The following is a 24,192-nucleotide window of genomic DNA, read 5'->3' as shown; positions in this document are numbered from 1 at the left end:
GCCCCTCTGTTGGAACTACAACTCCCATGGTGCCTCGGGGCGCCCCCGGCCGCCCTGCCGGGCACGTGATGGCGGCGGCGGCGGTCACATGACCGCGCGGCGGGGCAGGCCCGGCGGAGCAGCTGCCGCCGCTGCCCCGCATGGCCAACGTCGCCAAGAAGGTGTCCTGGTCCGGCCGCGACCGCGACGACGACGACGAGGACGGGCGTGCGGGCGAAACCACCCCGCTGCTGAACGGTTCCGGCCCGGGTGCGGCGGGCAGCGGCCGGCAGGTGGGTCCCGCCCCCGGGAGCGGGGGCTCCGCGCCGGAGGGAGTACGGAGCGGGCCGGGCTGGGACCGCGGGCTGCGGGCCGGGGCTGGGGCCGTGTGTGCGCCCCCTCCTCCCTCCCTGTCGTGTTTAACGCGCTCGTTGCCCCGGGGCTGGGCGGGGGCGGTCGGGGTCGCTCCGGGCTGGGAAAGCAGAACCGGGGGAGCCATGGCCGGGGCACGGGGCACTCACGGGGGAAAAGCTGAGCTGGGGCTGAGTCAGTCCCCAGCGGCTCCATCCCTGCTGTTCCCCTGCCCTGGGACGGTCCCTGGCAGCAGCACCGTGCACTGAGCAGGGCCCGGCTCCTGCCCGCTGGGGCTGCTCCTCATTCCAGGAATCTCGGCGGGATTGGGTTGGAAGAGACCTTAAATCCCATCCTGTTCTACCCCTCCGTGGGCAGGGACACCTTCCGCTAAGCCAGGCTGCTCCAGGCCCTGCCCAACCCGACTTTGGGCACTGCCAGGGATCCAGGGGCATCCAGAGCTTCTCTGGGCACCCTGTGCCGGGACCTGCCCACGCTCATTTCCTACTGACATCTAATGTGGTCTCCTTTTGTTTTGTTTGAAGCCATTCCCCTTTGTTCTGTCTGTATATGTCCATGTAAAATTAATTTGTGCTAAATGAATTTCTCTTAAAAATACCTTTCTATGAGAGCCTGATGCCTGCCATGCTGCTGACCACCAGGCAGGGCTCAGACACGAGAGCCTCTAACACTACAGTGGTGCAGGGTGTCCTGTGGGATGGATGGAGATACAACGGCAAAAAGCAGGTCCAAGGTGGGCCACGTCACAGAGAGAGCCCAGTTCCTCCAAGTTCTCCTTCCAAGTCAATCTAGGTTAATTAAGTGAGGAGAACTTCTCTCCAGTGTGCCCTCAGGCTGCCTGCTTGGTGTTCTCTCCCCTTCATGCAGCTCAGTGAAGAAAACTGAGGCCCTCAGCAGCTGTTCCAGAGTGAAGCTGAGGGTGGGAGGGCTGGGCTGGACTGGGCTGTGGATGGGAGGGCAGGGTGGGACCATGGAGCACTTTTTTGCCAGCCCCAGGTGGGACAGGCATTGCTTCCAGGTGGAATTCCCTGTGGAGAGTTTTCTGGGAGGCCTGAGCTTGGATAGGGAGGAGCAGTGCCAGATTGTGGCAGCTGTGAGCAGGGATGTCTGGCCCAGCACGATCCTGTGCTGCCCTGCTCCTGGGCAAGTCAGAACAGCAGCTAATTAGAGGGAAATGCAGGGCTCGTTAGGCTGGGAGAGCCTTGTGAGTGCTCTGGGAGCAGGGAATGGCAGCTGTGCCATGGCAGCTGCTCTGGGGTGGAAATAAAAGTAATCCTGCTGGGCAGTGCAGCAGAACCTTGTATATTTACAGCACACGGGGAGTTCTGGGGGTTTGAAGGGTGTTAGAGCAGGGATTAAGCAGATCTCATGGCTGGGGGTCATTGGGAAAGGCTTTTCCTGGTGGTTTGGGAGAAGTGCCTGAGGCCTGCATAGCAGGGGCAGCTGGAGTGGATACCCAGCCATGCCAATGTGATTTATTGGCACAGTGCAGGCAGGGTCCCAGCTGTGACAGGGCACCGGGGGCATTTTCCATGGCAGGGAGGAGAAGGAGCACCTTGCAGGAGCTCCAGAGCACAGGTGCCCCTGGCAGTGGCAGCTGGGGTGTCTCTGTAGGGCTGGGGCTGTGTTTTGGTGTTGGGCAGTGCCTCTCCCTGTGCCCAGATGATTTTCAGTCGTGTGGATTGAGCAGGAAGGCAGGACAGCTCTGAGGGAGAGATAAGGAGAGGCTGGAGCTGCTTGGGGAGATTTAAACCTGGGTTGTGTAATACAGTAAAAATGTCCCCTAGCATCACTTGTTCCCTTTGTCACGTGCTTGTTAAATGGAAATGAAAGTGATCTTCAGGTGCCCAGAGGAAACACGGGGCTGCAGCTGCCAGCTGAGAGGGACTGAAATGAGTTCTGCTGGGTGGGAGGTGAGGAGAGGCTGGATGAACACCCCTGTGGCTGTGAGGGGCCTGTCCTGAGGTCTGCTCCGCTTTGGGGCCAGCTGGGCTGGCCAAGCCTTCATCCTCTCACAGGGTTTTCCGGTGCCTGGAGCACCTTTTAGCACCAAAGAATGAGTTTTCCTACCCAGAGCCTTGCCTGAAAGGTGCTTGGTGTGAATCTGATAGAACAGGGTCCCAACAGAGCAGCAATCCTGTCCCTGTCCCCTGCCTTGTCCTGGGATCTTGTGTTCTTCCAACATTCCATCTCATTCCCACTCTCATCCTCCTCCTCCAGGCCATTTCCAGGATGGTGGGGACTGTGATCATGATGAGCAAGGGCTGAGGGGCAGTTGTGTCTCTGAGCACTGTGCCTGCTGGGGGCTGTCCCTTCCCTCAGCCACGTGTGTTGGTTCTCAGGCTGGGAAGTGGGTGGAAAATGTTGGTAAGAGCAGCCAATTTCCATCATGAGGTATTTTTTGTGGAAGAACATTTCTCCTTCGCTACCATCAAAGATATTTGTGCTGAAGTGCCTTGATTTTGGGGTTGGTTTGAAGCTCCTGCTTCAAAGGGTGCCTGCAGCAAGGGCTCACCACCATGAAAACCAGGCTGTGTCCTTCTTTGCCCCTTCTTAGCCCCTGTGTGTTTATTCTGCATCTCTGGGTGTTGCTGGTCTCATTTTCTTTGCTCTCAAGTTAGTGGCCAGGCTGCAATCAAGAAATGTTGGTGGGAGGAGACTGAAAAAGGGAAGTGTGAGTGCTGGGGGAACCCTGATTCCTGGCAGATGGGCTGCAGATTGCACAGCCCAGGTTACTGGCACAGGGGCTGCCCTTGTGAGCCTGGAGGTGGCTGCCCTGGAGAGCCACTGCCCTGGGGTGGTGGCAGGAGCCTCCCCCAGCACGGGAACTTCAGGAGTTTTCTGCAGGTTGCTCAAGCCATTGGGGAGTGTGGTCTCATCCTTGTGCTGCTCCTGTGCCAGGGGAAAGGCCAGGACAATGCCAGCATTTCCCATCCTCATGGAGGTGAGGGTCGGGCAGCAGCTGTGCCCTGGCAGTGGCAGCAGGAGCTGGAAGCAAAAGCCAAGTGGTGACACCTTGGGGAGAGTCCTGGTGCTTTCTCCCCTGTTATGAGCCTGGAGGTGAGGAGCCCTGTTCTGTCCTGCTGGGAGGTGTTTTGGGGATGATGCTGGGTGCGTTTGCAGCCTGTCCCAGCTGTGGCTGTGTGTCAGAGGAGGGTCAAAAAGGTGAAAAGCCCTGCAGCTCATCTCCCCTGTTCCCTGCCAGAGCCAGTGACAGGGTCCTCGTGCTGGTGACACACCAGTGACACAGCCTGGAGTCTTCCACCAGGCTGGTACAAGGGGCAGAGTGTTCTGTGGCCAAGAGGGGCCCTGAGGGCTGGAGATCCTCCTGCTTCCCTCCCACAGCTTCTGTGATCTGTGCTGGGCTTTATCTCATCAATAACGGAGAGTCACGTGCTGCCAGTTCCTTACTGAGCACAGGATGGTGACAAGGGACAGTGTCTAGGCTGAGCATAGGATGGTGACAAGGGACAGTGCCCAGGGGCCTCTCCTCATGTCCTGCAGGGAGGACCAGGCTCATCCCTGTGGAAATGGGCTATGGAGCCCATTTGACCCTACTGATGGTTCTCCAGAGCAATGTTTGGGGGGCATGGCTTGGTTGCCTGGCCTGGACCATGGGGATCCCCCAGCCTGGCTTGGATCATGGAGGTCATGCATCCAGGGCATGACTGGAAGGTGGTGGTTGAGATCTTCTGCTAGATTTTTTGCATGTTGAGGTTGATCCTCAGTTTGCTCTTGCTGGTCTCAGAGTGGGAGCCAGTATGACAAAGGGGAAAGGGAGCTCAGGAGTCCCTGAGGGGGCTCCAGCCCCTTCTCAGACCAGATCCCTGAGGGACACACCCAGAGGAGCTTTGGGAACTGCTCTGCCCCCTGTTTGGTCCCAAATTCAGTTGTCACAGCCACAGGGTGAACCTTTGGCTCTGATATCTGAGCAGAAGTTCCCTTGCTGCAGTTTATCCACTGCTCCTTATCCCATCAGTGCAAAGCTTCAGGGAATTCTGGCTTTGTCCTGTCTGTAACCCCTTGTTGGGTGTCTGGAGATGGCATGAAGAGCTCCCTGAGAAGCACCAGCTTCTCCTTGTGTATCTTGCCGTGTGCTGCAGCCCCTCTTGCTGAGCTCACTTTCTGTGTCTTTTCTGCCCAGGCAGCCCACACTGGATGCCAAGTCCCAGGTGTGCTATTGCAGGTGCCAGGTGGAGGTGTGGGATCCCTTCCCAGACCTGGCAGGGGTCTGGCACCACCCAGGAGGGGATTGGCCACCTCCCCTCCAGGTCTGTGCCACTGACACCTCTTCCCTCACCCACCAGGTCACTGCAAGACTTTTTAAACTGAGCTACTTCCTGACCACTGGGACTCCTCCATCCCAGGTGCAGGGCTTTGTATTTGCCCCTGTTGCATTTGGGGGCTCTCCTGCAGCCTGGTGAGGTCCCTTGGGGAGCAGCCCTGCCTGCCAACATTCCTGCCCACCAACACTGATGATAACTTATTTTGATTCAGACCAAGGCTCCAGACATCTCTTTGCAGAGCTCAGGATGAAATTACCTTTACCACCCAAAGGAGCTGAGGGCTGGCTGCTCCTGCCACTGGCAGAGTGAGGCTCAGAGTGTCCCAGAGCCTCTCCTGGGGCAGCAGAGCTGTTAACCCCTCTGTGCTCTCTGGGTTTTGGCAGCAGTGCCTGTTTTTATGTGGAGATGATCACAGCCCAGTCACACCAACATCACACGTCCCCAGGATCAGCAGCTGCCTTGGCTGAGTTTGAAAACATCCCAAGGAGGGCATTGCTCAGGGAGTCTTTGAGCTGTGCACAAATAACCTTTTCTCTTGGCTCCAGGCTGCCTGAATCTCTCCTTTTATCATTCTTGGGTGCTGCTGAAGTGTCTCTTTCCTGCCCTCCTGGCATGTGATCCTGTGGTGGTGAGACAGGAGCCAGGCCTCTCCTTGCAGATGCCACAGGGGTGCCAGGACTCAGGGGAGGATATTAAAAATGTGCTGCTTGTCCAGGTTCAGCTTTAGGTTCCACTGCTCCTCCTTTTCCTCCATCTGTGCTTGTGTCCTGCTCAGTCAATGAGGAGTTGAGCTGCTGTGTCCTGGCTGCTCTCTGCACAGGGAAGGAGGGAACAGGGTGGGATGTCACTGGTTCGGCCACATTTGATGTTTCTGCAGACCTCCTTGCTAACAGAAGGAGAATTTTCCCTGAAGGGCTGGTCCTGCCTGAGCCCTTACACAAGGGACATGGCAGGAGTGACATTTTCCGTCTCCTTGCCTTGATCTTGCCCTGGATGTGTGGCACCTACAGGAGCCTTAAATCCTTGTGCTTCCTCAGTCCTGGTGGCGGTGTGTTCCTTTGCAAGGTGTCAGCTTTGTCCCTGGGACAATGTGACCTTCCCCCTCCCTGGGATGGTGGGGGCCTGGCTGGGATCTCAGAGCAGCTGGGCACTGGAACAGGCAGTTCCTGTATCCAGCTCATGGCCCTAAATTCAGGGGGGTGACAGCTTTGTGTGTACCCAGCTCTTAGAAATCCACTGTGGTCTGCCCTGACTGCTGGAAAAGGCTCCACCTGGATCACTGAGTGTGGAGCTATCAGGAACTAGAAGCAAAGCCCAGGCTGGTTTTGCCAAAGCAGTGCGTGGCAATGGCAGCATGGAGCACTGTGGGGCTAAAGGGCACCAGAGAGGGTTTGAGAAGCTGGGGCAGAACCCATCTGCAGGTCAGGGAGTGAAGGGGAATGTGGAGCAGAGGGAAAAATGGGAAAATAGGTCAGGCTGCAAACACAAAGGGATATTCTTGCTCTGCAGTGAGTGCAGGGCTCCCAGCAGCAGCTCTGGCCTCACGTTCCAGACAGGATTGGGGGGATTAAAGCAGCGAGGGGCTGGGGCTGGGACCTGCCAGCAGAGACACCAACAGGCCAGAGCCCTGCTATTGTCCTTACCCATCCCTCTTTTATCCTCCAGTTCTTTAACCTGGCAGCTGGGGAGGGGTGAGGCACTGGAGGGGAAGATCTTAATGCTGAGGAATGGTGTTTGGGCTGTTCTTGGGGACAGTGCTCAGGTCCTTGTGCATCCCTGTGGGGCTGGAGGGGTGACAGCAGCCTGCCTGCTCCAGCTGGGTCCCCCTGTGGCACTGCTCAGCTGCAGCCCAAGCCCCTGCTTGCCTCATCCAGGAGACAGAGGTGCCCAAAAAGTGAAAAAACTCCCGTGCTGTGCAACTGCACAGTAAAAACCCCGAGTGATCACCAGTGAAAGGAGAAGCTGCTGCCCAGAGGGAGAGGCAAATGCTGCTCCCCAGCATTGCACCAGGGCTGGCTCAGAGAGACACCAGAGTCGCCAGGGCTGTGCAGGAGCAGTGTGCCCACTTCCTGCTGTGTCTCCTGGCTGGCAGCCAGCCTGGCTGTCACTCTGGTCCCAGCTGCTCAGGGGGTGACAAACACTGACGTGATGTGCTCCTCTTCTGGCTGGTGACCGCTCCATGGAGCAGATGGCAGAGCCAGACGTGTCCTCAGCTGTCCCCTTGCTGCTGGCTGGGCCTGGCAGCTGAGGGCACGTCGTGGTGAGCTTGTGGCTGTGCAGGTGGCACGTTGTGCAGGGGCTCTGTCCCTCCCCAGCCCCAGGGCACTGTGGAACGTGCTGCTCAGCACAGGACTGTCCATGCCAGGGGCTGGTGGTGGCCAGTCCCCAGTGAGCCACTGCTGCTGGCACTCCCCAGGTGAGCTGGCTCTGCCTCCTGACAGGTTGGAGCAGCTCACCCAAACCCTGGCAGGCTGCTGCTGCCTCTGGTTCCCTCCAGGGTGTTGGATGCTCCCTCCTCTGAGAGCAGGGTGCTGCATTTTGGGGGGCAGGCAGAGCTCAGTGAGGGAGGCAGAGCACGAGCATCTTGCAGCCCTGCTCATCCTCCTGAGAGATCTGAAGTGCTTTCAGGAGTTGACCTCATTTCCCCTTCTCTCCCCAGCTCACTCCTTCCTCCTTCCTGCGCATCGGGCAGCTGAGCAATGTGGACCTCAATGAGGACATCCATGAGCTGGTGAGTGGCACAGAGAGGGACCCCCTGTTACTGGGACCCCTTCCCTTCCTCCAGTAACAGCTGCTGCTGTTCCCTCCAGCACTTCTTCCTGGGCTGGGTGACCTCAGCTGCTGCTGGCCCAGGGGCCCCTCTGGGATCCTCAGGAAATGCCCTAATTCGGAGCTGGGAACGATCAAAGGCGTTTGGGAAACAGAATTTGGTTTCTGCCCAAAAACATGGGTTTGCTTGAAATAGCTCCTTGCTTTTGGCCTAAGGAATTTCCTGCTGAGGTGAAAGGTTGCCCTCCACTGGGGCATGGAATTGCTTGTGTTCAGTGCCAGGTTAATGTGGTGAGGGTGCACCCCTGGTCCAGCTGCCTTAAATCCCACACATCCACCAAAAGTGGTGGAAAATCATCCCAGATCCCTGCCTGCCAGGCAGCTTGCACCTGCAGTCCTCTGTGCATCTCCTGAGCATCAGAAGGAGTTAAACCAACAGTTGCATGTGGATGGGAGGGCTGGACTCTGACCTGACCATCCTGAGCTGTGCATCCCATCCCACAGGAGACAGAGGTCCCTCGGCAGCGCCCCAACGAGATCCCCCACAATGAGAAGCTGCTGTCACTCAAGTACGAGGTAGGTGCCCATCTGTCCCATCTTGTGTCTGCCCTCTGGGGTGCAGCAGGTGAGGTGTGAGGGGCCAGGGCTCACAGCTGCCCCATGAGGGTGGTTTCAGTGCAGAAGGGGTGGAATGGAGGAAGGAAAATGGTAACAGGAGCAGGGTGAGGGGCTGAGGGCAGCACTCCCCACATGAGGGTCTCTTTGCCTGGTGGTAGACAATAACAGCATCTCCCTTCCCCAAACTAGAGCTTGGACTATGACAACAGTGAAAACCAGCTGTTCCTGGAGGAGGAGAGGAGGATAAACCATGCGGTGAGTCTTGCTGGGCTGCCCACAGCTCATCTCAGCTGGGCTGGACAAGGGAAGCTGCTCCCCCTGCCCAGCTGCTGTGAGCTTCTCTGGGCAGAAGAGGTTGTGCTTAAAGCCTAGGTGGAGCTGGGATGGGTTATGGGCCCTGAGCAGCTGGTGGCAAGCTGTGAAACCCCAGAATCAAGACCCAGCATGAGGTGGTTGGAGTGGGAGCTAATCTGGGTGCACATGGTGGCATGGAACAGGTCCCTGAACAGAGGGACTTTTGGAATCATGTGAAACATCTGTCCTGGGGCCTTTGGGAATCAGGGCCCCAGCAGGAACCCCAGGAGGATGGGCCTAATAGAGACAGGCAAGCTAGAAGAGCACCTTAGAGATCCCACAGAGGAACAAGAACACTGCTTAAAATCAGAAAATTGTGTTCAGGCTTTGCTGGGTCAGCCAGCATTGGTACGTACTCCCTGGCTCTCCTCAGAGCTTCCCAGGCTTGGGAGCGTGCTGGGGATGGTGGCAGGTGTGCTGGGGTGCCCTGGATGGCAGGGTGCCCTGGGTGCCAGGCTGGCTGGCAGCAGGCTGTGAGGGCTCCTGCCCCCCAGGCTTTCCGCACGGTGGAGATCAAACGCTGGGTGATCTGCGCCATGATCGGCATCCTCACCGGCCTCGTCGCCTGCTTCATCGACATCGTGGTGGAGAACCTGGCTGGCCTCAAGTACCGCGTGGTGAAGGACAGTATCCTCACACAGCACTGCCTGCTGGCACCTCTGGGAGCTGTGAGAGAGGGGTCCTGGGGGAGCAGGGCAGCGCTTCCTCGCTCCAGTTTGGTGGCACAGACTCTGCTGCCCTGCAGGGCTGAGCTGTGCCTGGGCACTGCTGTGACAGAGGAGGCTCATTTCAGCTGCCCTGGGTGCTCCAAGTGACAGGGGGCTTGTGAATGGCATCCCTGCCCATGGTTGGAGCTAGATGGTTTTTAAGGTGGCATCCAGCCCACGTCACCCTGTGATTCTGTGAGATGCTGTGCTGGGAGGGATGGTGCCCAAGCAATGCTGGCTTTTCCTTGAGCTGCTGCCCCAGACATTGACAAGTTCACAGCCAAAGGAGGCCTCTCTTTCTCCCTGTTACTCTGGGCCACCCTGAATGCCAGCGTGGTGATGGTGGGCTCTCTGATCGTTGCCTTCATAGAGGTAAGAGTCTGGAACTGCTCTGGCTTCTTTACATGGGCAAAGCAGGATGATGTTTCCACAAAACATGCAAAATTTTGTGACCGGTGAATGTGTTTCTGCCAGTTTGGCTCCTGTTAGCCCCAGCTCCTCGGTGCTGGCTCCAGCTGCGCTGGGGGGTTTCTGTGGGGCTGGCAGGCTGCTGGTGTGTGCTGGCAGCCTGGGGCAGAGGCTGTGCTCCAGCCTTGGGCAGGGGTGCAGCTCTCCCAAGCCTTGGCCCTAGCTCAGCCTCTCTGTGTTGGGTGTACACAAGTACCAGCACTGACCAGTCTGGCTGGGTGTCTCTGGAGGACAAGCCAGAGTCTGGGACTCCCTATGGATCACTCTAATCCACAGTGCCTTCCTTGTGGCTTTGCCTTTGTTCTCCCTGGCCACCAAGTGTGACCTTTCTGTATCTGTGACAGGGTGGGGAACACCTGAGTGTCCCCAAGAACCCATCCAGCTCCTTTTCCTTGCCAGCTCCTTTTCCTTGGCACATTTGCCCTTAGGAAGTGGGTGTCTCCCTCAAGCCCATCTCCAGAGCCTGTTGATAAGCTTTGGCCTCACCTCAGAGCCACCCTGAGGGTGTGCTGTGTGACAGGGCTAAGGTGGCTGCTGTGTCCCCACCCTGTGTGTGACAGCTCTCCCTGCTCCCTGCAGCCCGTGGCAGCTGGCAGTGGCATTCCCCAGATCAAATGTTACCTCAATGGCGTGAAGATTCCTCATGTTGTCCGGCTCAAGGTAGGAAGCAGGAGGTGGTGGGATGGCCTGGGGACATTGTGTGGTCCTGGAGTGGTCCTTGCCCACCCTGTGGCACGGCAGGAGCTCCCACCTCCACAGCTGTTCCCCCCAGTGCCCAGAGGTTAAATCTCCTGACCTGGTACTGGGAGGAGCAGCTTTGGGTAGACTTCTGCTCTGGCCAAGAAGAAAATTGACCAACCCTGTTTGCCACAGTGGTGGGGATGAGAGTCACGAGTTCCTGGGGTCATTGGCTCCTGCCATGCCTGGGGCCCACTGGGTTTGTGTCCCCTGTGGCTGCCATGGCCCTGTTCCTCTGCCACCCCTGTGACATGCTGTGTCCTTCTGTGTTTTGTGCCACCCCTGTGACATGTTGTGTCCTTCTGTGTTGTGTGCCACCCCTGTGACATGCTGTGTCCTTCTGTGTTTTGTGCCGCCCCTGTGACATGCTGTGTCCTTCTGTGTTGTGTGCCACCCCTGTGACATGCTGTGTCCTTCTGTGTTGTGTGCCACCCCTGTGACATGCTGTGTCCTTCTGTGTTTTGTGCCGCCCCTGTGACATGCCGTGTCCTTCTGTGTCGTGTGGCACCCCTGTGACATGCTGTGTCCCTCTGTGTCGTGTGGCACCCCTGTGACATGCTGTGTCCTTCTGTGTCGTGTGGCACCCCTGTGACATGCTGTGTCCTTCTGTGTCGTGTGGCACCCCTGTGACATGCTGTGTCCTTCTGTGTCGTGTGGCACCCCTGTGACATGCTGTGTCCTTCTGTGTCGTGTGGCACCCCTGTGACATGCTGTGTCCTTCTCTCCTGTGCAGACCCTGGTGATCAAAGTCTGCGGGGTGATCCTCTCGGTGGTCGGCGGCCTGGCTGTTGGGAAGGTGATGTGCACAAAGTGCTGCTGATGTGCTGGTCCCTGCTGCTGGCACTTGTGTCACAGCCTGTCACCATTCCTGTGCTGGGGGCCCTGTGGTGACTTCCCAGTGTTATTCCCTGGTGTCTGCTGGCCAAGGAGCCCCTGGGGCAGGTGGTGCCACCATGCCAGCCTGTGTGTGGCTTGGCTGAGGGCAGAGAGCAGCAGCCCCTGTCCATCAGTGGCTGTCCCTGCAAACTGTAGATGGGAGAGAGTTGGGTGCCCCATTCTGGCAGGCTGGGATTGAGGGCAGGCAAGGGAAACACTTGTTTCCTCAGGAGGTGGGCAAGGGAGGCACATGGCAGGATAAGGATTTCATAAAACCATGGAATGGTTTGGGTTGGAGGAGATCCTAAAGATCATCTCATTCCAAACCCCTGCCATGGGCAGAAACACCTTTCACCAGACCAGGTTGCTCAGAGTTCTGTCCAACCTGGTCTTAAACATCTCCAGGATAGGAAGGGGGAAAACATCAGGGTCTGTATTTCCCTGAGGGAAATGCTCCCAATCCAGCTTCAGGACTGCAAGCTGGTGAGCAGCATCCAGGCATGCCTGATCTGACTGTGCTCTCTGGCCCCTAGGAAGGACCCATGATTCACTCTGGATCCGTGATTGCTGCTGGCATCTCCCAGGGAAGATCCACGTCCTTAAAGCGAGACTTCAAGGTTGGTGTGGAGCTCCCAGGGGTTTTGCTGCTGGTGCCCCTCTGTGCTGCTCCCACTGGTGGCTTGGCCTCATCCCTGTCATCCTCTGGGTATTGCCTAAGCTCAAGGCCATGGCCAGCCCTAAAAATGTCCTCTCTGCTGTTTCAGATCTTCGAGTATTTCCGCAGGGACACAGAGAAGAGGGATTTTGTGTCAGCCGGAGCTGCCGCCGGCGTCTCGGCCGCCTTCGGTGCCCCCGTGGGTCTGTGTCTTATTTTATTATTAATAAGGGATTTTTTAATATTATTTTTATTTTTATATTATTTTTATTTTTATATTATTTTTATATTATTTTTATTTTATATTACCAAAGGATTTTTTACAGAAGAGTCTTACTGAAATATGAGATTATAAAGTTGTATTTCTTTAAACACTGAGACAAATTTTTTTTTTTGGAGTACAATGATGTGTTTAGTTTTTTTGGCATTTTTTTAAGAGTTTCAGTGATTTTTTTAAGAGTTTTTGGTGTTTTAAAGGTCAAAGTTAAAGTTCTTGGAGATTTGATATTATGGTCTTCTCTTAGGTATGTTCAAAAGTAGAGTAAGTTTATAATTTGTATTTCTTAAAACAGGTTGAACTTAATTGATATCTTTTAAAAGCTGCTGTAATTTTGTAAGGTGTTGACTTTGCTTTAAAGCTGTATTTTTTGTGGTTTGACTTTTTTGTTCTGCCATCTTCTATTTTAGATATTTCTAGGGTGAGATTTCCTGTATTTTTGATGTTGAAATTTCTAGTCTAGTATTTTGAACTTCAGTGATGACTTTGTCTTGAGTCTGGTTTATTTCATTTCGAGTTGGTGCTTTCTGGCACTGAGCAGTGCCTGGACATGGAATTCCTCAGGAGGTTGTTCCCACCTGCTTGGAGGCAGCTGTTGGGATCTGCATGGGGCGCTGCAGGGACCTTCCAAGTTTTCCTGCCAGGCCATGCAGGTGTTGGCCCTGCCCAGACTCCAAATGTTGCCTCCTTGAGGTGGAAAATGGCAGTGGGGGCTTTGCTGTGGTCAGTGCCTCACTGATGGCTTGGTGAGCCTGCCTGTGACAGGGTCTGGGCAGTGTGGGCACATGGCCTGGGTGCTTGGCTGGGGCTGTGGCACATTTCCTTGTGTAGATGTTGTATCTTGTGTTTTAGGGGGTGTCCTGTTCAGCTTGGAGGAAGGAGCTTCCTTCTGGAACCAGTTCCTGACGTGGAGAATTGTAAGTGCTGGAAAGCAGTGGGGAGCTGCTGGTTCTGGTGTGAGGCATTGCCTGTTCTGTGTGCCCTGATACCCCTGCTCCAGGGAACAGCTCCCCTCCTGTGCCCTGCTCCTCAGGGGCTGAATTTGGGCCTGGCTGAGCTCCTTTCCCCAGGGCAGCAGAGAGGCAAAAGGAGAAGCCAGACCCTGGTCAGCCTAAGCTGCCCAAAGTGCCACCACAGGGAATGTGACCTCCTGTCCCCAGCACACCATGGGCACCCAGCCCTGCCCAAGGGCCTTGGGGGTGGTTTGGGCCATGTGGTGAGGAAATGGGGCTGGGGGCACTTGGCAGTGACTCTGGGCTGCATCTCCTTGCAGTTCTTTGCCTCCATGATCTCCACCTTCACTCTGAACTCTGTCCTGAGCGTTTACCACGGCAATGCCTGGGATCTCTCCAGCCCTGGGCTCATCAACTTTGGCAGATTTGACAGTGAGGTAGGCACAGGTATTCCCCATGGGGAGGGGTTAGACACAGCCCTTAGCAGCTTTGGGGACATCAATTTGTCTATAATCTCGATCTGCAGGCTCTGCCTGAGCAGGCTGTGGGGTCTGGACACATCTCAGCTCCACCAGCCCAGCAGAAGGAATTTCTGTTCAGCTCTGGGCTGTTCAGGAATTTCTGTTTAGCTCTGGAGGAGAATTGTGCTGTCCCAGCGGTCAGTGACTGACTGTGGGACTGCAGATGGGCCAGGAGATGTGAAACCCACTTCTTTCTTGCTTGCAGAAAATGGGATACACAATCCAGGAAATTCCTATCTTCATCTTTATGGGAGTGGTTGGTAAGAGAACGCTGCTCTTTCCATTTGATTAGTCTGAATAGCTTCCTCTGTTCTGTCTGGGTCTAAAAGGCTTTGGTGTCCAGTTTCCTGGGGGAAATGGGGAATCCATTAAATTCTGGAGCAGAGGCTGCTTGTGGGGCTTGTGCAGGGATGAGAGCTGGATCCTGGCCCGGCCCCAGGAGCAAAGTCAAGCCCCTTTAACCCGTGTTGAGCAGGGTCAGTGCATTGCAGGCCTGGGCAGCCCCTTACTGCCATGTGAGCTGCCCTTATCCCCATGGATTTGGCCTGTCCTTTGCCTGCCTGGTGCCAGCCTGTGACATTGGCACCTGCTGCTGGTGCCAGGCTCCTCTTGGTGCCAGGTCCTGGCTGGCTGCAGGGACAGCACCCACATGTGCTGCTGGTCACTCTGGATGGGTTGTGGGTGATCTTCAGAGGTTCCCTGTGTGGTGGGCAGCCTGGGCCCTGCGTGCTGAGCTTTTCCTGTCTCCCATTTGCAGGTGGGATCCTCGGGGCCCTGTTCAATGCCCTCAATTACTGGCTGACAATGTTCCGGATCAGGTAAGAGCCCACAGGTCATGAAGGGGATTGATGTGGGTTCTGCAGTCCCTCAAAGTGGCATTCCCACATGCAGCAAGGCTGGAATCTCTCATTTAATGTGAGCAGCAGCAGTTCCTGAAAGGTGCCACATGCCTCTCACTGCCTGGGGCTGTGACCCCCAGCATCCCAGCACTGCTCTGACCATGCCAAATATTTCCCTCCAGTGACTGGAGGGCCCAGAGAGGTGCAGGCACTGCAGACCTGACTGTCATGTGCTCTGAGAGGACTAAGAGAAGGGAGAGCGCTGCTAAAGCCAACTGAGACCAGTCTGACCCAGCCATTACCTGTCAGCAGCTTTTCAAGCAGCAGCTCAGCCTGGCAGGGTCTGGGCAGGGAGCAGAGGCAGCCGGACTGTCGTGTGCCTGATGTGACATGGCCAGCCAGGCTGTGCTGGTGCTGCCCACAGCCCTGGGTGCCACTGTCACTCCTCTGTTCACAGGTACATCCACAGGCCCTGCCTGCAGGTGGTTGAGGCCATGCTGGTGGCAGCAGTGACAGCGACTGTGGGCTTTGTCATGATTTACTGCTCCAGAGACTGCCAGCCCATCCAGGGGAGCTCTGTGGCATATCCCCTGCAGGTAGGACCTGCTGCAGAATGCATCCAGGGTGGGGGGCACCCTGAGCCTGGAGGGCTCAGCAGGGAGACAAGACCCTGCTGGGTTTGGGGCACTGCACCTCACAGTTGATGCCTCCCATGCAGGCAGAGCTGGAGACACAAGGATGCTGTGGGTGTCCTCCCTGCCCAGAGCTGCATCCTCACTGGCACACATCCCCCAGCCTTCCCTGCTACTTCCAACCCTTTCTTATCTTGCCTTTTCAGCTTTTCTGTGCTGATGGAGAGTACAACTCCATGGCCACTGCCTTCTTCAACACACCTGAGAAGAGTGTGGTCAACCTGTTCCATGACCCTCCAGGTCAGTGCACCCAGCAGGGAGGGCTTGAACGTCAGCAGAGAGAGTCCATGTGTGCCTTGGCCCCTGCTGGGACAAGGCAGAGCATGATCAGCCCCTGAGGGCTTCACAGAACACTGTGCTGCAGAGGTGCAAGGAGGAGGGATGGGTGCTGTGCCTGCTGGCACCTCTGAGCTCAGCCAGAGGGCTGTGGGGCCAAGGACCTGGTTTGGGTTGTGCACATTTGCAGGCTGTGCTGCTTCTGAGTTGTGTGAGAGCGTGTCTGACCCTTGCTGTCTGTCTGAAGTCTGTCCTGGAAATGTTGTTGGGATGTTTTCTTAATCAGCAGGGCCACTTGCCCCATAATGACTTTACCTTCTGGGCAGGTTGTGGAGGTGGATCTTGGGCTTTGAATTTGTTTGAGAAATACAGAATGGTTCCCAGGTTCTAGCTCCACTTTCCCTGGAGCTGGTGTAACCCCAGCATCTCCTCTGCCTGCTGTGCAATCAGAGTTGTGTGCCCAGCAGGGAGATGCTCAGCCCAGGGGGTGCAGCTTGGCCCCCTGCAGCCAGGAGATGACCAAGATGTCCATTCTGTGGCTTGGGGCTGCTCCTGCAGTGCTGACTCCTCCCTGGCTCAAGGCTGCTGTCTGAAGGAGGGGTTGCAAAGTACTTGTTTAAACCAGATTGAGCTGCTCAGCAATCCCAAAATAGCACTTAGCTGGGTTGTGGGGTCAGCAGGGTCTCACTGGGGTGGCACAGCCTATGCTGTGGGACAGCCTGGCACTGGCTGGAGCTGCTGTGGAAGCTGCAGGATGGGAGGGACTTGGCAGGACATGCCCTGCTCAGTTGATCCCAAAGCTGGCAGTGGGATTCTGTCCCCCCCCAACCTTGTCCTTCAGCCATGGCAGTCCCTCCCTTGGGGCTTTGAAGTTCACCATGGGAGTCTGGGAACCACAGGGCTGGGAGGGGACGAGTCATGCGATGGAGGAATGGGATGTGAGGGCTTGGGATGGCCCTGTCTGGGTGGGGGGTGCTGAGGGGGCAGAAATAACCTGGAGAGCCAGTTTGAAGGGCTGTGCCTCTGCTGCCAGGGCAGGAGGGGCAGCCCAAGAAGAGGGGCTCTCTCTCCTGGGAGGGAATTGTGGGGCTGCTGCTGCCCATCACAGAGTCCCCTGGCTGTGGGACCAGCACTGACTCTGCTCTGTCCCCAGGTTCCTACAACCCCATGACACTGGGCATGTTCACACTGATGTATTTCTTCCTGGCCTGCTGGACCTATGGCCTGACAGTGTCTGCAGGGGTCTTCATCCCCTCACTGCTGATCGGGGCAGCCTGGGGGAGGCTCTTTGGCATCTCCCTGTCCTACCTGACCAAGGGCTCGGTGAGTGCTGCCTGGGCAGCCCTGGCACCCTGCCCTCCTCCCTTGCTGCTGGGCTGGGGCAGGCTCAGGCAGCGTGCCTGGAGCTGGCTGACAGCTCTGAACTGGGCTGGCTCCTTGCTTGGTGTCTTCCTAAACTGGGTCTGGGCCTCCCCATGTTCCAGTGGAGCCTTGCCAGCAGCTGGGTTGTTCAGGCAGCTCTCCCCACTTTGGAGGGGGTTTGGGGGCCAGGACTCTGCTGACTGTCTCTGAATGCCCTGGAGCCAGCAGGTAACTTGGCTCCTTTTCTTTCCTGTGCTCAGATCTGGGCTGATCCTGGGAAGTACGCCCTGATGGGAGCTGCTGCACAGCTGGGTGAGTTCCCCATGGCACAGGGCTAAAGATGTCATGGGAAAAAGCACTCCCTGCTTCCCTGACAGCTCCTTACCAGCTGAAGCCTGGCTGTCAGCTTCGTCATTACCCTGCCCAGCACAGGGAGGGCTGGGCTCACCCAGGGCGGTCCTGGATCACTGAGAGATTCAGGGCCCTCAGGTGCTCTGTGATGCCCTCTGTGACTGTGTTCACAGGGGTCTTTGGATGAGGGAAGAGATGAGGATCTGACTCCATGTTTCAGAAGGCTGATTTATTATTTTATGATATATATTATATTAAAACTATACTAAAAAAAGAAAAGATTTCATCAGAAAGCTAGCTAAGAATAGAAAAAGAAAGAATGATAACAAAAGCTTGTGTCTCAGAGAAAGAATCCAAGCTAGCTGACTGTGATTAGCCATTAATTAGAAACAACCACATGAGACTAATCACAAATCCACTTGTTGCATTCCACAGCAGCAGATAATCATTGTTTATATTTTGTTCCTGAAGCCTCTCAGCTTCTCAGGAGAAAAAATCCTAAAGAAAGGATTTTTCAGAAAATACCATAGCTACAGCCCTCACTCTGTGTGGCTCACTTGGGGGTCACTGAGAGCTTCAGGGCCCTCAGGTGCTCTGTGATGCCCTCACTCTGTTTCCTTCACTCTGCCCCTCTAAACCCCCTGGGTGCCTCTGGCAGGTGGGATCGTGCGGATGACCCTGAGTCTCACTGTCATCATGATGGAGGCAACAGGCAATGTCACCTATGGCTTCCCCATCATGCTGGTGCTGATGACAGCAAAGATTGTGGGAGATTACTTTGTGGAGGTGAGGGCTGCTGTGCTCCCAAGGGCTGGGGGGCCATTGGGGGCCATGACAGGCATGTGCTCACTCTAAGGGAGGAGCTGCTGCCTGGCTGTGGCCTTTGCCACCTCACCAGGCCTCTCCTGATGGCTTGGCTCTTGTTGCAGGGGCTGTATGATATGCACATCCAGCTGCAGAGTGTCCCCTTCCTGCACTGGGAGGCCCCAGTGACATCCCACTCCCTCACAGCCAGGTAGGTGGGCTGGGCATGGCTGTGGCAGCAGCCTTTGCACCCCAATGTTGGCCTGAGCTGGTGGTGGAGGTGGTGACCTTCTGGTTGCAGGAACCTGCTGTCCCCTGGTACCACAGCTCAGCTTCTTCCCCAGCAGGGATGTGATCTGCAGTGTGTTCCTTCCTCTCTCCCTGGTAGCTTTTGGGGCCTGAGGAAGGCAGCAGCACTGAGGAGTCGTGTGTTGAGGGGGATATTTAGGGTGTGAGGGTGCTGAGGCCCTGGCACACGTTACCCAGAGAAGCTGTGGCTGCCCCTTCCCTGGAATTGTCCAAAGCCAGTCTTGGAGCAACCTGGGATAGTGGAAGGTGTCCCTGCCCATGGAAGGGGTTTGGAATGAGATGAGCTTACAGGTCCCTTGCCAGCAGGCCAGTGTGTGATTGCAGGATTCAGTGTGTGCTGCCTTGGGGCTGTGTTTCACGCAGAGCTTTCCCTGCAGGGAGGTGATGAGCACTCCTGTCACCTGCCTGCGGCGGATCGAGCGCGTGGGCACGGTCGTGGACATCCTCAGTGACACCTCCTCCAACCACAACGGCTTCCCCGTGGTGGAGAGCAACCCCGACACCACACAGGCAGGCTGGGTGTCCCTGGGGAGGGGATGGAGCTGGGGGCTGGCTGCAGTGGGGACCCTCACCTCACACACAGTGCCTGTTGCAGGTTGCGGGGCTGCGGGGGCTGATCCTGCGTTCCCAGCTCATCGTCCTGCTGAAGCACAAGGTGGGTGCTGCTGCCTGGAGACTCTGGGTTGTGTCTGCTGTCCCAGTCCTGTCTCAGGCCCATTGCTGCCTGCCCTGCTCAGCTGGCAGAGGGACCTTGTCATCTCCCTCAGCTCACCCAGGGGAGTGATGGGGTTACCCCAGCACCATCCTGCACCCCTCTGTGCTCACAAACCCTGAGCGAGTGGCAAACAGGCTGGGCCTCTGTACATGGTCCATCTGTCCCACCCTTCTGCCCTTTTCCCTCCCTGGCCCTGTGCATTGTCTTGGTGCCTGTGAGCTCTGTGGGACAGTGCTCAGCCCTCTCTTTCCTGCCCAGGTTTTTGTGGAAAGAGCCAACCTGAGCCTGGTGCAGCGGCGGCTGAAGCTGAAGGATTTCCGGGACGCCTACCCCCGCTTCCCCCCCATCCAGTCCATCCACGTGTCCCAGGACGAGCGCGAGTGCATGATTGACCTCAGCGAGTTCATGAACCCCTCGCCCTACACCGTGCCCCAGGTAACGCCCGGGGGCCCCCTGACAGCTCCCCAGGGCTCAGGGTGGGCAGTGGGGGCTGCCTGGGGGTGCTGCAGCCCCCCCAGCCCGTTGTGCCTTGCAGGAGGCGTCCCTGCCCCGCGTGTTCAAGCTCTTCCGAGCGCTGGGCCTGCGGCACTTGGTGGTTGTGGACAATCGCAACGAGGTGAGTCCCTGCTCGCTGTGTGCCGGCAGCCTGGGCTCCTCCAGGGCACAGGGACACGCTGTCCCCAGGCTCTGTGTGAGCCTGTGAGCTCCCTGTCCACATCAGGCTGACCCTGTCCCTCTTGTGGCAGGTGGTGGGAATGGTGACCCGCAAGGACCTCGCCAGGTACCGGCTGGGGAAGGAGGGCCTGGAGGAGCTGTCTCTGGCACAGACGTGAGGCAGTGTGGCCCAGCAGAGATGTGCCCCGGCCCCTGGGAGCTGGGGACCCCCTTTTGCAGGAGGTGGGGAGAGGACTGGGCCAGTCCCTGCAGGTGTCACAGTGCCTGGAGCACTGCCATGGCCGTGCTGCCCCGGCCCTCCTGCCTGCTGCTGCCTTCCCACGTCTACTGCCTCCTCTTGTCACCCCTTCCTCTGCTTCCCTGAGGGATCAAAATTCACCCTTGGCTCTGTTAGCTCCTGGAATAGGCTCTCCTTGATGGTTGGGTGAAGGCTGGAGTGTTCCATGGGGAGCAGGGCTGCCCTACTGAGCTGGGCACGGTTCTCTGACACCACACGTGGTCTCTGTTGCCTCATCCACCCAGTGTGGGCTGTCTGGGACTTAGCCCTGCCCAAGCTTTGGCTGCAGGGCTTGTGAGAGGAGCAGAGGGGACACCATGGGGCTCCTTCCTGCCCCCAGGCCCCATTCCCTGCTGTCCTGTAGTCCTGCTTGCTGGGTTGGGCTGAGCTCTGGGGCTGCCTCCCTGCTCCTTGGCACTGAGGAGGGGGACGTGCCCTACTTGGCTGTGCAATAAAAGGGCTCCCCTGGTTCTGCAGCTGCTGCCTCTGGCTCTTTCTTGGCTCCTCAGCCACTCTGACCCCAACCCATGTGTGGGGAGACACCCCTGGGATTTGGGGCAGGGATGGGGAGGGGAGAGCTGCCTGCACTGGGGAGATGTTGGTCCTGCAACCTGTGCCCCTCTGCCACTCCTGCAGTCCTCCCACCACTGATGCTCCCACACTGGGATCCAGAGTCACTCCTGGGGCATGTTCTGGCCCCTTCCAGCCCCCTGGGCCCTTCTAGGCACCCTGAACCCCACCTCCAGTCCTGGATTTGGCTGGGGGTGGGAGCAAAGCCAGCCCTGGCACCTCACTTTTCCTGTCTTCCCCCATCCTTGCTCCTCTCCTTAGCATTGCCCTGCCCCCTGCCCTGGGACTGCCCCTTCCTCACGTGGTGCCTGGAGAGGCTTTTGACTGCAGGGTCTGTGCTGAAATAAAGTCTGTTTGTACTTTTATTGTGCTGCTGCCTGTCTCTTGCTTCTCTTCTTCCCTTGAGCTGAACTGAGCCCTGAACCTGCTGCTGGGAGGGTACAGGCTTGGGGGTGGCTGCATCCTGGGCTCAAGGCAGGGCCTGGCTGCCCCTTCCCGGTTTATTTTCCCTTTCAACACCAACACAAAGCAGAGGATGCCTCAGCTGGGCCCTGGTAACAACCAGGCTGTGGGTAAGATGAGCCCGCCCTGCTCTGGGGCAGGGGAGCTGTAGGGCACAGTGGGTCCCCCAGGGCAGTGCTGGGTCCCCCTGTGTGCTGACAGCCGGGTGCTTTATGAGGCCCCACTCGCCCTTTGCCCTGGCGCGGCCGAGATAAGGGCTAGGATCCACCGCCTTGGGCCCAGAGTAAACACGGGCTGCTGGCTCCTGCCGGCACCGCTGCCCTGCTCCTCCCTGCCCTGCTCCTCCCGCTGCTGCCAGCAGCCCCCAGGCCATGCCAAGCCGTGGTGGCCCTTTGTCCTGGCAGCAGGGTGGCAAAGGACACCACAACGCTGCTGCCTGGCGGGAGTCATTTATTCACTCGTCCCATCACCGGCTCCGGCCCGGCCGCTCCGAGCCGCCCCGGTGCTGGCACTGGGGCCACCGGGTTTATCATTAACCGGGTGGCACGTGGCGGCACCGGGGCCACGCTGGGGTCACAGCCCCGCGAAGGGCTCTGCCTCCAGCCCCGGGCGGCCCAGCAGCTCCCGCCCCGCGCCCGCCGGTTCCGGCCCCGGCTCCACGGTCCAGGTGGCCAGCAGGTCGCTGAAGTCGGGGGTGCCGCTGTGGAGCAGGCCGGCGGGGCCCGGCTCTTTCCAGAAGGAGGGCGGCAGCTTCCTGCGGTGCATGGGGGTGATGTGGCCGTACTTCCTCTCCAGCCGCTGGCTCCGGCCGCCGGGCAGGCAGCGGTGCACGCCGTACTCGAAGAGCTCGGCCAGCGGGCCCAGCCTGTGCGCGGCCCCCGGGCCGCCCCGCGGGGCCTCGGGCACGGCCGGAGCGCTCGGGGCCGAGCCCAAGTCCGCGGGCACCGGGCGGCTCCCGGCCGCCTCCTCCCGGCCCCGCCGCCCGAAGTAGCGCTGGATGTCGCAGCTGATGAGCTCCGAGAACTTGAGGAGACGCAGCGTGGTCTCGGCAGTGCTGGAGACTCCGGCCAGCTCTGGCCTCACGCTCTCCCCCACTGCTTCCACGTCCTCCTCCTCTTCCTCCTCTTCTTCTTCCTCCTCTTCTTCTTCTTCCTCCTCCTCCTCGGAGAGGTCGGGGAAGTCGGGCTCAGGGTGCGTGGGCAGCAGCAGGCCGTGCGGGAAGGGCGAGGGCAGCCGCAGCTCAGCCAGGGGCTGGATGACACCCGCGGCCATGGCAGCGCTCAGAGGCACCCCCAGATGTCACCCTGCGGCAGGGACAGTGGGATCAGGGTGACACAGCCTGCCACCAGCCCTGACACACCGCCCAGGGGACCGTGCTGTGCCACACCACGGCCAAGGTGGGGCCACAGGGCAGCAGGGATGTAGGGTCCCTGCACAAATAATGGGGTGTGGGATGTACCCACCAAGCTGGGAAAAAGGGGGCAATGGGGGTATTCCCCCTGAGACAGCCCCACTCAGCCCAGGGACAGCAGGCAGCAGGGGTGTCCCCACCAAAGCATGGGATATGAGGCAATGGAAGCATAACCCTGAGTGGCGGGACATGGAGGAGCAGAGATGGCATTCCCCTAAAAGGGGACATGGGACAGTGGGGATATTTTAGCTGAACCCTGGGACATCAAGCAACAGGGATGTCCCCCACCAAGCCATGGTGTGTGGGACAATGGGAATGTCCCTAAGTCATAGGATGTTTGCACTGACCTGTGGGACATGGGTGTCCACACCAGGTCATGGGATGCAGGGCAGTGGGGATGTGGGGCAGAGGGATGTTCCCCTTCACCCCAGGGCTGTGCATGGAGGTGAATGGGGGCTGAGCACCCACCCCACAGCTCAGGGCCCCAGAGCCCCATACCCTGCCCACACAATGGCCCCTTGGCTTTCCTGGTGACTGAGTCCTGTCTCAGGCCCCTTGCTGCCCGCCCTGCTCAGCTGGCAGAGGGTCCCTGTCATCTCCCTCAGCTCACCCAGGGGGATGGTGGCTGCTGCCATTCGGTGATGGGGTTACCCCAGCACCATCCTGCACCCCTCTGGGCTCACAAACCCTGAGTGAGTGGGAAGCAGGCTGGGCCTCTGCACATGGTCCATCTGTCCCACCCTTCTGCCCTTTTCCCTCCCTGGCCCTGTGCATTGTCTTGGTGCCTGTGAGCTCTGTGGGACAGTGCCCAGCCCTCTCTTTCCTGCCCAGGTTTTTGTGGAAAGGGCCAACCTGAGCCTGGTACAGCGTGCCTGCCTCCCTGCCCTGCTGGGCTCTGACCACAGCTGGCTTTCCCTGAGCTGGATGTCGCCCCTTTGCAGCTTGTGCTCCCTGTGCTGAAGGGTCCCCAGCCCTGCCTCGCTGCAGGACACCCCAGGCCATGCTGAGAGGGTCTCAGGGCAGCACCAAATCCTGGGGAACCAAGCGCGGTGCCAGGACTTGCACCCAGCCTAAGGTCACCCTTGCCATCTCTGCGCGTCCCTCTTTGTGCTGCCCCATCCCGGTACCCCTGGTGCTGCCCCGGGGCTGGGCTGTGGGAGGCTGTGGGGGCTCAGCCTCACCTCCAGGCTGTGAGGAGGGGCAGCGGGGCCACCCCAGCCCGCCCTGCCGCCCCCTCGGCCGGAGGAGCCCCGGGACGGGAGGGCATCCCCGGCGCGGCTCTGCACTCACCTTGGCGCTGCCGCCCGGCCATGCATAGGCTCCCGCGCCGCTCCCCCTGCCCGGCCCTCCACCTGGGCCTGAAGTATTTATAGCGGAGCAGCGAGCTGACGGCTGGCAAATATTTGGTAGCCGTATTGTAATAGTAGACTCGGTAAACAGAGCTGGGGTTTGCTTTAGCACCCAGCAACGGGAGAGCGGCGCGGGGAGGGACGCGGGGACGGAAGGCAGGGCTCACCTTAATGGTTCACTCGCCAGGGGATTTTCAAGTGTTGTCCCTGTAAATTCACCTATTAAATCGGCAGCCCCAGCTGCCAAACTGCCCGCACACTTGTGCCGAGGGCTCTTATCTCCCTGCTGATTGGAGGTGAAATCAAGCTTTGTCAAATAGGCGTAAAATTAAATTTCATGCTATTTTGACTCCTGGAGTAGGGATCTTCTGAAGAACACACTGCGTATCGAGCCATGCCTCTGCAAACAGGGGCTGCCACTGCAGTGGGCACAGCCTTTCCTGGGGTACCCCAGGTGCTGCAGCACCTTTGTGCAGGTTCAGAGCACTCATCTCCAGCCTTGTGCCCCTTTGAGATGGATGTTGGGC

At 58.2% G+C, this 24,192-nt stretch overlaps 2 protein-coding genes across 3 annotated transcripts; one reads left to right on the top strand and one right to left on the bottom strand.

Moving 5' to 3' along the window:
* Positions 1–58: 58 nt before the first annotated feature.
* CLCN7 (chloride voltage-gated channel 7) lies at positions 59–23,291 on the top strand. Of its 2 annotated transcripts, XM_074552697.1 has the most exons (25): positions 60–272; positions 7,297–7,368; positions 7,911–7,982; positions 8,214–8,279; positions 8,873–9,005; positions 9,348–9,457; positions 10,133–10,213; positions 11,025–11,087; positions 11,701–11,784; positions 11,932–12,025; positions 12,952–13,016; positions 13,373–13,489; positions 13,779–13,833; positions 14,331–14,391; positions 14,870–15,008; positions 15,251–15,344; positions 16,534–16,703; positions 17,003–17,054; positions 17,752–17,879; positions 18,023–18,108; positions 18,584–18,716; positions 18,802–18,861; positions 19,180–19,356; positions 19,457–19,537; positions 19,668–20,808. In XM_074552697.1, exons 1-25 carry the CDS (start codon positions 141–143, stop codon positions 19,752–19,754), a joined length of 2,412 nt encoding a protein of 803 aa, XP_074408798.1. In that variant the 5' UTR covers positions 60–140; the 3' UTR covers positions 19,755–20,808. The 2 variants fall into 2 exon arrangements, with proteins under 2 accessions (XP_074408799.1, XP_074408798.1); XM_074552698.1 differs by lacking the exons at positions 19,180–19,356; positions 19,457–19,537; positions 19,668–20,808 and adding an exon at positions 23,148–23,291 and having other exon boundaries at positions 59–272.
* PERCC1 (proline and glutamate rich with coiled coil 1) lies at positions 21,345–23,905 on the bottom strand. The gene is made up of 2 exons (XM_074552702.1): positions 23,607–23,905; positions 21,345–22,209 (listed from the first exon to the last, which is right to left on the bottom strand). Exon 2 carries the CDS (start codon positions 22,175–22,177, stop codon positions 21,479–21,481), a length of 699 nt encoding a protein of 232 aa, XP_074408803.1. The 5' UTR covers positions 22,178–22,209; positions 23,607–23,905; the 3' UTR covers positions 21,345–21,478.
* Positions 23,906–24,192: the final 287 nt, after the last annotated feature.

This window comes from Zonotrichia albicollis, chromosome 16 (assembly GCF_047830755.1).
Source record: "Zonotrichia albicollis isolate bZonAlb1 chromosome 16, bZonAlb1.hap1, whole genome shotgun sequence".
Taxonomy (NCBI): domain Eukaryota; kingdom Metazoa; phylum Chordata; class Aves; order Passeriformes; family Passerellidae; genus Zonotrichia; species Zonotrichia albicollis.
Note: the sequence above shows the minus strand (reverse complement) of the source record. Positions and strands in the feature narration are given on the sequence as shown.